A 17,233-nucleotide genomic window follows, 5' to 3' on the forward strand; every position below is an offset into this window, starting at 1 on the left:
TTTTTTTAAAGATTTTATTTATTTATCTGAGACAGAGAGAATGAGAGAGACAGAGAGCACATGAGAGGGGGGAGGGTCAGAGGGAGAAGCAGACTCCCTGCCGAGCAGGGAGCCCGATGCGGGACTCGATCCAGGGACTCCAGGATCATGACCTGAGCCGAAGGCAGTCGCTTAACCAACTGAGCCACCCAGGCGCCCTATCTTTGGGAAGATTTGCTCACATTCAACCCCCCCCCCCCAGAAATGCATGCACACACAATGACACATACACAGTAGGCTCCTAAGTTCTTTTATTCACACAGTACTACAGTGCTATGATTATTGCATCCCATGTACCCTAATTGACTTGAGCAGAGGTCAATGGTGTGTAGGTTTACCAGGTCAGGTTGTTACAAAGATATATTAATCAGAATATTTGCATTGTAACTGATTTGGGCTCAACAGTATGGATCTTGGTGGGCAAGAACCATTAACACAACTCATTTATAACAAGAATATCCTTGTTTTTTTACAAGAGTATTCTTAATATTCATCTGATTGACTTCCATTTTTGAAACTGAAGAGTGATAAACGATTAAGAATGGGATTTTTTAAAAAGCAACTTTAGCAGACAATACGGTTGCTCAGATTTGTCAGTGTGTGGATCATGTGCACAGTCAAGTGTACAGCCAAGAAAAGAGAATTAGTAAATTGGACAGGAAGTTAATCTCTATTTGAATTTTGAATGTGTCATATATTTCAGATGTTGGCTATAAAATCCTGATTTTCAGTTCCAATATTTAAATCTTTTCTTTGGCACCATCTTACTTCCATGTGGAAGCTTTGTACTTCTACTTCCGATTTTTAACATAAATTCATTCTATTCATCAGAGGCCAACTTTTATAGGAGAGTGGCATTCAAGGGACTGTCACTCACAATACACATTTTTAAGATGGAATGGTCTATTTTGCCCAGATTTAATTTTGACTCCCAGTAGACAATGAGAAACTGAAGTAATTTATCTCTCAACTTGCTAGGGGATGCTTTAAATTTCAGCAAGCAGCGATACTATATTAGCGTGGAACATTTGGGTAAATTTGTTTCGAGGAGATAATAAATAACTAAACTACTTGGTTAAAAATCAGAAACAAAACAATTTGTTCTTGCCATCTGGGGGTGCTCAAATGATGAAAAATAGCTCTCTAAAGGTTTCACTAATCTTGAATCTAGTTTGAGGCTGTTGCTGGCTTTATCCTATCAAACTGCATGTAATACCCTAAAATCCACTAAAAACCTTTGTATTTGAGTGTAAATACCTTCCAAGATGATGTTGTTTAATAATTTGCATGAAAACATCTAGCCAGGGGCACTGGGTGGCTCAGTCATTAAGTGTCTGCCTTCGCCTCAGGTCATGATCCCAGGATCCTGGGATGGAGCCCCACGTCAGGCTCCCTGCTCCACGGGAAGCCTGCTTCTCCCTCTCCCACTCCCCCTGCTTGTGTTCCCTCTCTCGCTGTGTCTCTCTCTGTCAAATAAATAAATAAAATCTTAAAAAAAAAAACAAAAAAAAAACCCATTTAGCCAGAAGTATAGTAGAGAAACAAGATGACTCAGTTTTGTATTCTGGGCCTATGATAATTAGCTTATATGCCATCATTTTAAAATATTAAACTTTATTTTCTGGAGGAGGGATTGAGGGAAGTTTGAGCGATAGGAAAGGTAAATGAATCAGAAACACACACACATGCATATACACACGCGCTTGAATTGATTGTAAATAGAGGAGGCGTATTTTAGCTCTCTGAAGTTCTTCACTCTCACATATTTTGAAACCTGAGAAAGTTTTGGTTTGTGTGGTCATGTCATCCAAGGATGACACGAGATATTCTTCAATGATAGCAGGACAGAACAACTGACTCTGATATTCCTGCCCCTTGTGTATCAGGGGGGTGAGAAAATTCCTTCTTATAGTCAGGGCATAGATAGTCTTCATTTTTATTTCTCCCAAACACTACAAAGTGAGGTTGCCAAAGTTTGTTGAAGGAGTGAGGTGTGGCTCCCTCTGTTGGTTAGGAGACCCAAAATTCTCCTTGTACACAATCTAAGTGGGATGGAGGCAGGGGACCTGGTAAAGGAAGAAAGAATTCAGCTGATACTTCCTCTTTTTAATTCTGCCCCCCTCAGGCCATTTAATTGTTTTTATACAATTTGGTCTCCTAATTTTCTTTTAGCACGGAGTTAATTTTAACTGACAGTCATTCCTGTAAGACACCAGAACATCAAAATTAGGCTGATTCAGTGTGAATTGTCCTTTATTCCTGAGAATTGTCTTTTATCCTAATCCTGTTGGGATTGGGTTTGGATATATTTTGAGCGATTCGATTTCAGACTGATGTAGTTTAAGATAGCTACACATGTCATATATTTGTATATAGCAGAGGAGATGCTATAAATGAATGTGATAGGAAAGAGAATTATGACTTCACCAAATTAGACTTATCCTCAAGCTTATATTTAAAATTCTTTCTGAGCCACTCTTCAACTCTAAACAAAAGCCACAGTAAATAATTATACTTTTCTGCAAGAAAGCATGAGGAATTGTCAGTTATATATAAAAATTATTTGTATATGGTTATATAAATTAAATGTTTTGTGAATGTTTGCCATTTATTTTAGTGTCATACTGCCAGGTGAGTGTGCTGGTTGACAAATTAAATGCAGTGACACTTTCCCCAAATCCTGATGCCCTACATAGATGTATGCTTACTGCATTGGATCACTTGAGCTTTTCTGTTAGGTAAAATCAGGGAATAAATGAAATGTGTATGCTCTCACTGCAAAGTTTAGGGTTAGAGAAAGTATATTTATAAAAAATTAGGTAAAAAAAAAAAAAAGCTTCTAAGCCAAAGACAATGTCACATGTATTGGTGAAGAGGAAATTTTGTTGTAAGGCAGTGGATGTAATCAATTGCAATTCCATTATGGTCTTTGTTGTCTTATTAAATCATGACAAACTGTCTAAGAACACGTATTTAATTAGCTACTTTATTTTTTTTTAAGATTTTTATTTATTTATTTGACAGGGAGAGAGGAAGAGAGAGAGAGCACAAGCACAGAGGCATCAGGCAGAGGGAGAGGGAGAAGCAGGCTTCCCGCTGAGCAGGGAGCCCGATGCGGGGCTTGATCCCAGGACCCTGGGATCAGAACTTGAGCCAAAGACTGACACTTAACAGCTGAGCCACCCAGGCACCCCTAAAGAAAGCTTTTTAAAAGTAGAAATATAAAATACCCTAGTTACAATGAGTATGGTTGTTGTATATGCAGTATAATTTTATGACTAAGGTTTTTTTTTTTTTTTTCTTCCCCAGTTTACTTACTAGGAAAAAAAATCAGTTTTGGGGATCTTATGTCTTCTGGAGTCCAGAAGACCTTGTGCAAATGCATAAAAATTAAATAAACTTTGCAATACACATTTTCAATAAGTTTTAGAAGCAATATAGAGTTTCTAGAACAAAAGTAATAGGATTTTATGTAAACTGTAGTGCAGTAACAAGAGGAAAAACATTTGAAAAATTCTCAAACTTAGTTTTTCTTCATTTTTATTTTTATTTCAGGCACACTTTATTGTAATAGAATCAAAATACTTAGTTTTAGTTAAAACTAGCATTTCTTTATTGTACTTTATACTCTTTTGACACTGTATGTGATACTCTTAATTTTAGGTTTAATTAAATTCTCTTTTTTATTTGTTATATGTGACCCGGTGTCACATATAAGAAAAAACATTTAAACAATTTAGTCCGTTAGCTCTAGTACCATGGGCCAAATGTAAGTCTAAACATATTAGTTGTTTTATGTAATTGATCTGTATCTGTTATTTTATCTAAAGGATAGAGATAGCTACATTTAACTTATTTTGTGTCTCTCTTGGCACAACAGTGTGTGCATATAGATTTTTAATGAATGTTTGTTGAAAATAATGATGCTGAATCACTTAAGATTTAATGCAGTTTCACCTTGTTTTCTACATTTCAGTTCTGTAAATATAAGGAAGGAGTTGGCAGAAATAAAGTCTAAAATGAAGATAAACTTATTCAATATTTTATCTTTTGATGGAATCCACATTCTAAGTTGAAAATTGTCTCCTAAGTATAGATTTCAGAGTTGCAAGAAGGATCAATAAACTAGTAATTAGATTTGGGACTCTGGTGGATTCAAAAGATTCTCTTGCTTTGTGTATGTGATGAATTCTGATTTTGTATTTTAACTTTGTTACAAAATTAATGCTGTAAGAAATGCTTCAGGAAGTAGAACTTTTATGCATGTTAAAATTCTTTAGCAACTTAATTCTTTTTAAAGGAATTAATTAAATGGTAATTTTTAGAGCTCTTTACTCTAAATGAAATAAATTCAAAGTCATGGTTTCATTCACTATTATGAGTTATGTGTTCTATTATTTATTAATATAGTTTTTAGTTTGGTCTTAGAGGAATCTTTTATAGAACTTCAGGCTCATGGTGTATTTCTCAAATTAAAAAAGGGAGGCAGATTCGGCAGCAAATAAGTTTGAGAAATACAACAAGATCTGTTTTATTCTTAAAGATGTATAATGTACATTCATATGCTGAGACTTAGAAGCCAAAAAGAAATGACCTTAACTTCATTGCTTATTCTAAAGTCAAAGGGCCATAGAATGTCTTGAAGAACTAGTGATTTCTAACTAGTGGAGTGGTATATATTTTAAGAAGCACTAATTTATTGAATTTTTTAGAGTAATTTTCTTCTTAAAAAATGTGTATTGCATTTTCTTTTAATAGGATTTTAGAGTATCCATGTTTTTGATGTTATTTTTGCATAGTGCTCCAGTTACTACTGAAGACGTATGGAAGATGGATTATATTTTCAATCAGTTCAGGAGAAGAAAGGAAAAGGAAATCAGTATAAGTGGATTATTTTAACAGTGCATAGAACTAGTCTTGAAGCCTCAAAGAATAAAACTTTTAAATTCCTTGACAATCATTTTGTTCATTCTTTCCTTTCCATTTTCATTCTGTAACACAATTTATATCCATAATTTATAGTTATGGCATATTTCAGCAACACTGAGGGCTGGCAGAAGTGTCGGAATACATTTATTCTTGAAGAGCCAATGCTCATTCACCACTTTGGTAGAATATGATAATATTAGTGTGTTAAATAATCTGATTCTTTCGCTGTCTAAATTCAATTGTTCTTGATCCCTTTTCTGAATCTCATGAGGAAATTTCTGCCAATACTGTCCAGATACACCTTTCCTTACTAATTTCAACATGTGATATATATATACATTATATAATACATATATAGGTATTATACATGTATATACATATATATAAAATATATATATATTTTAAAAGTCACGTTGTCAGCAAAGTATTAACAAGCCACATTCTTACATTTTTCTGAAATTATTCTGTTCATAATTTCATGATTTAGGGGTGTGTGTGTGTGTGTATGTTGTGAGTGAGTATATATATAATTTCTTTGCATCATGCATTCTTTATTTTTTCTTGACAAATGGGTCTCAGACCTATGCTGATATACTTTTTCCTCAATGCAAGATGTACTTTTCAGTATCACTGATGCAGTGTTTTAATATGTTTTTAGAAAATATTGGCTAATCTTCATGGATCTTCATGGAGTATTTTATGAGAGGAATATCACGAGGGGTTTATTATTTAAAATATGCATAAAATGTGTTCAGTGCTGGATCCAGTATATTTTTACATTTTTACTCAAATCAATAAAGCACTATTCTTTTCTTTTTTTTTTTATAGAGCAATGAAGTTGTCTACTACAATGCAAAGGATGATCTTGATGTGAGTATTAAAAGTTTTACATTAAATTTCAAGATAAACTGAATTATGCTAGGATGACTGGCTTTACAGAACAAGCTGACCTAGCAGGTTGAATTTTTCAGAAAATGTTCTATAGCATCAGCAGAATTACTGGTTGGACCTAACAAGGTAATGATGAATCTTAGGGCTTATGCTATCTTTAACAAATTATTATTGGCATCTTCCGGGGTAGAAATGCCATGTGTTTCGCTGGATCTGAACTCTCTCTGCCTCCTGTCCAGACCTCCATCCACTGTACTGACTTGGATACCCTGCACTCCATTAGCCATGTGGCAGACAGAGGTTGGGTCCCATCCATCTCTGTCGCCCAGCGCTTTACGCGGGTAACGAGGCAGGTCTCCTCTGGCCTGAACCACACACACCAGGGGGGACCACTTATTTCCCCTACAGTGTGAACGACACCCTGGAAATGGTACAACAGCTGGCCTTGCCCAGCCAATCTTTGAAGCATAGTGAGTGTTCATTCTGCCTTTTTAAACAGATGACTGTAATGTACATATTCAGATGATGTTCCAACATGGATTATTTTAGCACAAATAAGTTACTTCTCATGTTGCCACCTTTGGATGGACTTTCAGGAGACATTTTAATTACTTGGCTATGGTGGAAGCATTTACAAAATTATAAAACAAAATTTTACGCTTAAGTTCATTTAAATTATCATATCTGTGACTTTTTTTTATCAGGAAAAAATTTGTACATACACTTGTTTATGTATCCAAAAATGTTTGTTGAGGGCTTCTTGTGTTTTCGGTGTTCTTCCATGAGCTTGGGATGGTTTATCAGTGAACAAGTCAAACAAATAAAAAAAAAATTATTGTTTGTTATTCACACTTTTTTTCTGAATCAAAAAAATATATTTGTATACTACTTTTTTCCAGCTACTTCATTGGAGTGTAAAAAAATATATAAATCAAGTAAAGCTGGCCTTCAAAAAACAATTAAAAAACAACACAAGATAGTTGGCTTGAAATGCCACATCTTTCCAAATTGCACCACCACTATTGGTGAACATCATAGTTTATTGAGCACTATTTGCCTGCATGCTGCTAACCACTCTACACAAATTCTTATATTTAATTTCTAAAATGACACTGTGAAGGAAGGAGGTTATGTTTTCTCCATTTAATAAATGAAGAACTAGGATTGTTTTAAAAAGCGTTTTCTTTTTACTAGCCATAGGTGTTTTGCTAGTGCTTCTATGATAATTATTATCCTTTTATGATAATGATGTATATCATTTTAATGAGGTAGGATGTTTATTAAGGGCAAACCAACAGCTAACACAAAATGTTTTAATAGTTTATTGATTGGGGGGGCACCTGGGTGGCTCAGTCAGTTGAGTGTCTGACTCTTGATTGCGGCTCAGGTCATGATCTTGATGACTCAGGTGTTGAGATGATGAAACCCAGCATTGGGCTCTGTGCTCACCAGGGAGTCCACTTGAGAGTCTCCTCTCCCTTCCCCTTTGCCCCTCCTTCCCTGCTCACACTGTCTCTCTCTCTCTAAATAAATCTTAAACAATAGTTTACTGATTGGTGTTAGAATGAATTTTATTTTGGACAGACATTTCATTTCACTGTTAAGATTAGTATTTGATGTTTAAAAGTTATATAGTCATTTAAAATACAGATGCTAAATCTTTATCAACCTTCCTGGTGGTACACCAGTTACAGCTTTTTAAAGCAGTTAGTTTGTAAAACTATGACAAAGATTTCATAATAAATAAAGTGGATGGATTGACATGCTTGGTCCAATCTGCCAGTTGAGTGTTGCCTAAAGATGATGAACCAATACTGCAAATATGTTTTTCTTTCATCTAAACTAATTAAGAAAGTCCTATTTTTGATGTCACATAAAACGGTTTTATTAAGTCAAGTTTGCTTCTTAATTAGAAAGTTCTTTTATTTTGCATAGAAATTGTGAGTTTTCTTTGTTCAAGATTTTAATAATCACAGGCACAGATGTAGATGCAACTTTTTAGTGAGTGTCACCCCAGTTAGTATTCAGGGGTATAATTGAATAGTACAATAGTAAAATTCATAGTATTCAACCACTATCCTGCAAAGTTAGCGGTATGTCCATTATAAATGTAAAAGTATGCACGGGGCGTGTACTTCTAACACTTGAGCTGTGCTCAATGCTCAGGTTCATAATTTGCCTGCACAGATGTTTATTCCTATATTCAAATAAAACTCTGTGTAGGAGAGAAAAGGATTAATACAAGTGAACCTAGTGACCTTGACGTGTTTTTTTTTTTTTTTTTTTGCCTTCTCCCATCCCCCAAAAGTCTGTATTATTACCATTGGTTATAAATATACCTAGTGCGCCTGGGTGGCTCAGTTGGTTAAGCAACGTCTGCATTCGGCTCAGGTTATGATCCCAGGGTCCTGGGATCGAGTTCCGCATTGGGCTCCCTGCTCCGCGGGGAGCCTGCGTCTCCCTCTGCTTCTCTCTCTCTGTCTCTCATGAATAAATAAATAAAAAATCTTTTAAAAAAATAATAAGAACTGTGCCAGAATAATTTGCAAAGAATACTGTATAGTAGGAAGAGGGCTAGGATTGGAATCAGAGACTTTGGTTCACACTCCGTTCCACCCTTAAAACTATACTCACTCGTAGGGCATGAAAACTTACTAAAATTGGAACTGTTTCCCTCTCACCTAAGACATGCTACAGGTGATGAGATGAGCCACAAATTTCATTGCAGTTCAGAATATTCTTGGCATACTGCTAACAGAGTCAAGTTTGCTGGAAAATTTTACTATTTCATGTAAATTTTTTGAGAACTTATTAAGAACTGTAAGTTAATTTATTTTATATTCCACTAAAACTTTTTATTGGTGAAGATTAAAGTGCTTTAGGTATAATACCATTGCTCTTGGAAACCCTTAGACATTGAATAAAAATGAACCATGTTTAATGATTGGTGTATTGGTTTGGCTCTTATAGACCTAAAGTAAAAGTGGCTACAAGAAGTCAAAAGTTTATTCCTCTCTCATGTAAACATTCTAGATATAAAGCCTAATGTGGCGAGTCTCAATCTTCTAGGCCCCAGGGCACTTCTTTCAAATTTTCTTCCTTCCTCAGTATAGTTTTTTCATGTTGGGATCCAAGATTAGTGCTCCAACATACACAGTGATTTTTGCTCTCTAGAGAACAGGAAGGAGGCGAGTGGCAGTCGAGGACATGCCTTTTGCCTTTAAGGGTATGTTTGGAAACTGTACACAGTACTTTTATCTGCCTCCATTGCCCAGTTTAGTGCCCAGCCTTGCCAATTTGCATCAGGATGTGGAATATAATCCTCCCCCCAACATAGCATGCACCCAAACAAAATAGAGGGTTCTATTACTAAAGAGAGAACAGAGAGAATGCTTGTTGCAAAATAATTAGCAGCTTATGAACAGATCCTCCATTTGCTCTTCTTGAGATAGTGAAGTTAATTCCAAAATTCTACTATCTGAGTGGCTTCTATCACTTAAATATAGTCAGATCCTTCAACTTGGAACTGAGGAAAAAAATTCTTTTTTACAGTAGAATGTATATAAAATTATATGCTGTATTGAGTATTTTTCAGTTTCCCCTAATGCATGTGTTTTGATCACTACAATGAAATTATTTTCTGCAATGGAAGTAGTTAGTATCTTACAATGAAACAAAGTTAAGAAGTGTAAGTAAATGTTGCACTTTGATATTCTACTTTAGGCTTTGCAGTAGTTACACGTTTTTTTGAAGATTGTTGCTTATCTGATGGATGAAGTTGGACTTTCATGGATGGTGAAATTTATAAACCTTACCAAAAGTTTTGCAATAAGAGGTGGCTTTAATTGGCTCCTATACTCACAGCGTTATACATGTTGTGCTTGATATTTTATGTATCAAATGTTCACAAATCCTAATGCCATCTCATTGTTTTGGTTCAAATTGGCTTGCTGCCACTGTTCTTTGTCCTGGAATTTTTATATACTTATTTGATTGTGTACAGTATTTTTATTGCTCAAACCCATAAAGCCACATTCATTATTAAAAATTGGTGATTGGAAATTATAGAATGGGAGTTTTCTCTTACACATCAGCAGCTAATATCTAATGAACAGAGGAACTAATTGGAATAGTAAATCTCTAGCCAACATTTTCAGTTAATAAATTTGTCCTCATTGTTTGGATGATAATATAAATGTTTGAGAGCTAAATAAAGTTTCTGTTTTAAATGTTATGCCCCCTGCAGGAGACTAAAGGATTGTAAATCCTGAGCCTCTGGCTATGATTTTTAACTTTTTCCCCATTTCTGCATTAGTAGGAGAGGATTCATTTTTCCAACATCATGCCTAGTGGGATGATGGTCATTTCTCTATTTTGTACTTCTCTTACATCAATCATTTCATTTCCATGTCCATGATGATTGTATGATTTTAGACATTATTCTCAAATATTTATTTAAGGGCTATTGAAATGGGCTCACATTTTATTTTATGCTTCTAAATTATCCATATACCTTTAGTAATATTATACATTATTAATATATAAATATTTCTAAAATATTATATCTCTAATTCTTTTCCCATTGTCAAGGTCTTCATATCAGTTATTATTGCCTTTGTTTGATATTTAAGACACTGATGAAAGTTTACTAGTTCTTTCCTAAGCCATCATGAATTTTGTAAAGAAATGGCAGTTTCTTCTTGGAGGCACAACCAGTCTTTATAAATTATTCCCTTGGGGTCCTTCCCTAGAGTATAACTTCCTGGAGGGCAAGCTCTTGGGTACTCACAGCAGGTGACTTAGTTCTTATAGTAACCAGCACATTGTACTCACTCAGTGAGGTTTTTTTCCCAATAAGTCAGTGAATCAAAGTTCCAACAGCAGCTTCTCTTGACACAAATATGAACTGGCTGAAGAATACCAGAGTCATAATTATCTATCTCCCATCTCTGTGCTCTATACGTGGTCTTGTTTTTAAGGATGCCCTTTCACCACCACCCTCAATTTCAGCCCAGACCTGTGTGAGTTTCTGTAATCTGAAGGATTGGAATCAAAAGACCCTGAAGAAAACACTTGCCCTTTGCAAATGCCTCCTGTTGACCAGAAACCATACCATACCATATATCATACCATGTATCATATCATATATCTTTCTTTGCCTTCAAATTACAAACATGACAAAACAAATGCTTGAAAAGAAATCTGTACCATTTTACTGTTTCCTAATCCTGAGACAAGAAAGGTCTTTCTTCATTTAATACTAATCAAATAGAAACCAGTCAGTGGAGGAATACATGAAAAGATCATTAACAGTACAATAGAAATACTGAAGTATTAAAGACCCAGATTAAAGGCATTTTTCCTTCGAGGGGTTATTTCAGGTACTTCACAGAAAACAACATTAAATGGATGGTTAGTATCGCCAAAGGAAGAACCAGTGATCTGTGTGACAAATAGACTGGAATAAAATCATCAAGATCAATACTGCTAAAATAACAATTCCTTTGGAAGAACTAACAAATTTGACAGTGCAAATTATCCATCAGTGATGCACAGAAGAGACAGGAAATATTCCCAGAATGTAAAAAGGTTAAAAAAAATTATGGGAGAAAAGATAACATATGGAGGAGGACAGTATGCAGTGAGGTAAACCATAAATCATGTGTTCTCTAAGAACAAGTCAAAGCATATGGATTAGAGATAATAAACAAATGTTTAATGGAAGAAAGCATTCAGGCATGCAGAGAAATCTGTATATAATTGTAGATTTGAAAGGCTACAGTGTCTCTTTCATTAGAGGAGAGAATATATTAGCATTAGCTAGGACACTGGACATAGGAATATTTTTTAGCAAAGATTTTTTAAGGATTTAGCCAAGATTCTCAAAAGACAAGAACATTTATACCAAAAACTTGCCCAAGGATATCCAAGAGGAGATTTCTAGTAGGCAGCTAAAAATTGAATTTGGCCTAGAATATTTTTATGCTTAGCTTATGAGTAGACTTTGAAAACAGGTGCCTGAAATTTCCCCAGCAAATGTAAAGTTCCAGGTATAGCAAAGCCAGATTGAATTACAGATGCATTTTGGTGTGCTGGCACAATGTGAAAATCAGGAGTCTGAGTGATTTGGGATGTGGTACATTGTCCAGTTTGCCACAATCCCATTACTCTCTGTTGTTTCACTCTCAGCCTGTTGCACTTTATCTACACAACATAAAAAATAAAAATGTACAGGATAGAATCCTTAGCACATTTAAGGGAAGGTGTGGGCAGGAGTAGGGAGTGTACAATATGAGTAGCTGGAAATGAAGAAGGAGTAGCTTTCATAATAGAAATAAATCTTACAAAGAAGTCCATAAATTTTGTATATGTTGGATTCCAGATTAAATTTGGCATCTTCGGTTTCCTGTTATCCTTCCATGTTTATTATGCTCGTCTATCACCACTTAAGATTTGAATTTACAGAATGATATATTCAAGTGTAGTCTATTGATTTAGTTCATTATAATGATGATACATGGCCGCACTTAAAGGTAAGACAAGCATTCAGAGGTGATCAATTATTCCTTTGGAATATAACCTTTCAGTTGGCTGCATCTGAATTAGTCAGTTTGCAGGGAGCTATTGGGTTATAAGCTTTACAAGGGCTGTGATATGAGACAATGCATAAGTGGTATTTATATTCACCTTATGGGTATAAAAATAAATACTCAGTGACAGCCAGATTTAGCTGAAGCAGTTGCTGAAATAAAGGGTAAAATTAATGTCCCTTTGGATTGCATCATATGATAAAAAGTTACGACTATAGTTACTTAAACAAATTTTCCAATTGAAACCTAAAGGTGCAGGTGTAACTGGGCTAAATTATTTGGTGAGCCACAGTTCCAGAAAGAATGTAAGGCACATAGCCTTACTGGAAACTTAAGACAATCATTCCCGTCTCCAGTGTGCTGAGTAATGTTAACATATTCTCTCCTCTAATTACGTAATCATGACGTCCTACAGTTTTTCCCATCAGATACTAAGTATTCTTTAAAAACCAATTCAAGGGCGCCTGGGTGGCTCAGTTGGTTAAGCGACTGCCTTCGGCTCAGGTCATGATCCTGGAGTCCCGGGATCGAGTCCCGCATCGGGCTCCTTGCTCGGCAGGGGGTCTGCTTCTCCCTCTGCCCTCTTCCCTCTCGTACTCTCTGTCTCTCATTCTCTTTCTCTCAAATAAATAAATAAAATCTTAAAAAAAAAAAAACAATTCAAGTACTGCTTTCTCTGGAAGCCTCCCTTGGTTTTTCTAGGTAGCAAGCAAATGGTATTTCCTTCCTCTGGGTGTTCTAAACAAGCAGTTACACCTATCTGGTTTTATGGTATAATACTTTACACTGTAGTATTTGTATACCAGGATAATCTATTAAATTTTTAGCAACTTGAGATAAGGATCTTACTCAGTTTCTCTCTAGTATTAGTAATAGTTTGGAGTAATGGTTGAGATAATGCCTGTTAAATTGGGTAGGTGTTCATGTGTTTCAGTCCCCATATTACTTACATAGCATTTGTAAGGACATGTTTACTTTTTATTATTTTTTAAAGATTTATTTATTTATTTATCTGAGACAGAGAGAGAGAGTTCAAGCAGGGCAGAGAGGCAGAGGGAGAGGGAGAAGCAGGCTCCCCGCTCATTCGATGTGGGGCTCCATCCCAGAACCCTGGGATCATGACCTGAGCCAAAGCCAGACGCTTAACCGACTGAGCCCTGCAGGTGTCCCAGGACATGTTTGCTTTTTAAAGTGGCGCTCTATTTGCAGAGTAACTAGGAAATCTCTGGCAAGCGTGGTGGAAGTGAAAATGTTTTGAGGTTGGGTGGAAACAAGTTAAGAGGGAAATGGCAAAGCTGGACTTGACTATGGACACTGTTTTCTCATATTTTCTCATCTGCCCCTCCCTCTCTTGGCCCCTGAAACAGTCATGAGGACTAAGAGTAATGTCAAAACAGACAATCCAAAACTGATTCAAGTTGGGGATTAGAAGAGTTAGAATATTTGTTTTCAGTTACTACAAGTGCCATACGAATCAGGATTTTGGGTTCCAAGTCTGGGCAGATCTGCTAAGCTAAGTTATTATGAATCTCTGTGATGACCCATGGTATCAGGCTTATTGTATTTACTCCATCAAACTAAAGTTCTGTCTGATTATGCACATAAGTAGAAATAAATAATAGTTGTTGAATTTCATTTCCAAAGAGGTGATAGCATTAAAATGGGTACCTTTCAATGTAAGATTTTTTTTTTAACTTTTTACCAGGAAAAAATGTCTTAAATATATAGGAGACAGAATAGTATAATATCTCCATAATTGCTTCATCTATTGTTTAAATATTTTAAGATAAATTAGAGATATGGCATTTCATTCCTATATGCTTCTGTATGCAACTTGTTTTCCCCCCTTAAATAATGACAAGGCATACACGTATGATCACTGTACACATTGCTGTATGAGGAGGTAGTAGAGTGTGATTGTTAAGAGATTGCATTCTGGAGTGCCACTGCCTGGATTTGAATCCCAGCTCTGCCATTTTCTAGCTGGGTGATATTGGCAGTCATATAATCTCTCTGTGGTTTACTCTCTTGATCTGTAAAATAAAGGTAATACTAATACCTACCTCACCCAGTTACTGTGAAAGTTAGTTAACACATATAAAGCTTGTAGAACTTTCCTGTCTTATAGTAGGCAATCCAGGAATGTTAATGAGTGTAATTTTAAAAAATAGTAATTATTAATATGATTGTAATAAATTTAAGATTTATTTGACATGATTTTAGCTCCAAGTGGAGCCTGTTTGTATGTGTGTATTTGTTAAAATAATGAAGGGGTATTAGATTGAGCTATTTTCCATTTTATCATTATGAAGATAATCTTTCATTTGTGTAAAAAACTTAAGAAAATGCATAACGAAATAAAAATCTGAGTAGAATCCTCAAAAAACACTTTAAAAATATGAACACAATGCAGCAATTTGTCTTCATATCATTATAGATTTGGTATAACCAGATTTGAAAGGAAAATTAAATGTCAAAAAAATAAAAGAAAATGCTACTAATGCAACATTTTTAAATGAAATTTCACATTCAAGTTCTCCTTAAATTTGAAATTGATTGAGGTTCTTAGTTTAGGTTTTAGAGACATCTGTCCCAACAAATCCTTAAATTCCCTGAAGGTTAGTGAAGCAGATTCCCCAGAAGGCTTGAATTGTGCCAGCAAGCTGCACTATTTTCTTAATTCCCAGAGCAAGCAAAAAGAAAGCAGATCATTACAAACCGTTATTAACCTAGTTCCAAGATCTATGTTTCTGACTAAAATCCAAATGAAATGAGTTAACCCAGAATTCCCATGTCGATAAATTGAATTGATTTATTTGCTACATTTTATTGTATTGATCATGTTAAAAATTTGACCTGTCTGCGACATTTGGCTAGTCTTCTGAATTCCCTTGCATATTTATGTTGCTATTTATTTTCTTAGCAGAATCTTGTCCACATTAAAATTAATTCCAACATATGCCCTATCTAAATGTCTTTTTAAAAGCCCAATCTTTCATGATTTCATTTTAGAGAACTAAATGTGATTCAAGAATGAGCTAGTAGAGGTATGCATCAAACAGCAAGGCAGTCCATTCTAATTATTAAAGAAACAATCAAAGTCTAGGTTTCTTTTCTAACTTTTTTTTTAACGCTATCTTATAATATGCAACCTTTATTTTCAGGCTCTGTTAATGACTGACATTGATTCCTCAACTAGGTGATGGCATAGAAATAGAATAGTAAGATAGCAGCAACTCTCTGAACAGAAAAGTGACCACTTTCTGGAAGGTAGGATGTGCAGAGAAGTGAATCCGAGGCAATGTTTGGGAAGATAGACGGTGGGGGAGGGGGGCCTCCATCAGCTGCTACCGGCAAGTGATAGAGCCACGGAGCACAAAATCGGAACTTTCAGAAGTTGGCTCCACTGAGGGATGTCGCTCCAGTGGCTAAGCGGGGGGTGGAAACATCGCGGGACAGTGTGGTCTCAGGACCCGCAGGGTCACAGAAAGACCGGGGGTGCCTGAGTGAGGCAGAGCTCCCAGGTATCGGCGCGGGGAAGCCGGCTGCAGAGGCGGAGCCCAGGCGCGGGCTCTCAGCTCGGGGTTGCCATAAACCGTGATCCGCGGCACAGTCAGGCCACTGCTCCTCCAGCAGGGACCCAACAAGCGGCAGATCCGGGGAGACTCCCCTTCCTCCCCCGGGAGGAGCGGCGCGGGAGCGCACCGCAGGGATCTGCTGGGTTTGGAGACTCCACACGGGGTCGGGTGCCAGAGATAGAAATGCTCCCTCACAGGCCGGATGAGCATGGAGAGCACCGGAGACCGGGGAAACGGGAGTAGGTGACTGCTTTTCTCTGGGGCCTCACTGAGGAGTGGGGCCCTGAGTTCTTGGCTCCTCCGGGGCAGAGATTGGGAGAGATTCACTCTTGTCCCCCAAAGCTGTAGGGAAAGTTTGCAGGGAACAAAAACTCCCGAGCAAACCCGAGCAGATTACTTAGCCCGCCCCGGCAAGGGCGGGGCAATTCTGCCTCCGGCAAAGATATTTGGCTACCACGGCAACAGACCCCTCCCCCGGAAGATCAGCGAGAACAGCCAGCCAAGACCAAGGTTACGGATCAATGAGAACAGCAGAACTCCAGAGCTAGGGGAATACTGCACATAGAATTCGTGGCTTTTTTCCCATGATCCTTTAGTCTTTCAAAGTTAATTTTTTTTGATTTTCTTTTTTTTCTTTTTCTTTTTCTTTTTTTGAATTTTTCATTTTCCCTTTTTCAACCAACATCTTATCAATCCCTTTTTTAAAAAATCTTTTTTATTTTTCATTTTTAGACTCATATTCTATCCCTTCATAGTAGTTACTCTCTCTTTAAAATTTTGGGATACAGTTTCTTCTAACAGACCAAAATATACCCTAAATCTCTAGTGTATGGCTTTGTTCTAGTCTCCTGCCTGATCACATTCTCTCCCTTTTTTTTTTTAATCCTCTTCTTTCTTTTTTCAACCTACTTCTTACCAACTCCTTTTATAAAATCTTTTATAATTCTCATCTTTCAGTCATATTCCATCCCTTCATCGTATTAACCCTTATTTTTGTACATATATAAGCTTTTCTTTCTTTAAAATTTTGGGAGGCACTTTCTTCTAACAGACCAAAATACGCCCAAAACCTAGTGTGTGGCACTGATCTATGCACCAGCCTGATCATATTTGATCATATTCTGGTTTTTTGTTTGCTTTTTATCTTTTTCTTTTTACTTTCTTTCCCTTTCTTTTCCCCCGGTTTCAGGTCTTTTCTGATTTGTT

General features: G+C 36.3%; 1 protein-coding gene across 1 annotated transcript in view; it reads left to right on the forward strand.

The window, feature by feature from the left end:
- Positions 1–17,233, forward strand: part of CACNA2D1 (calcium voltage-gated channel auxiliary subunit alpha2delta 1) — a 343,011-nt gene that overhangs the window by 196,851 nt on the left and 128,927 nt on the right. Inside the window, exon 4 of the mRNA XM_081799703.1 lies at positions 5,797–5,838. Within this exon, the coding sequence (XP_081655829.1) occupies positions 5,797–5,838 (42 nt within the window). The remainder of the gene's footprint in view (positions 1–5,796; positions 5,839–17,233) is intronic.

This window comes from Leptonychotes weddellii, chromosome 12 (genome assembly GCF_054177405.1).
Source record: "Leptonychotes weddellii isolate Sample4059 chromosome 12, ASM5417740v2, whole genome shotgun sequence".
In the NCBI taxonomy this organism is placed as follows: domain Eukaryota; kingdom Metazoa; phylum Chordata; class Mammalia; order Carnivora; family Phocidae; genus Leptonychotes; species Leptonychotes weddellii.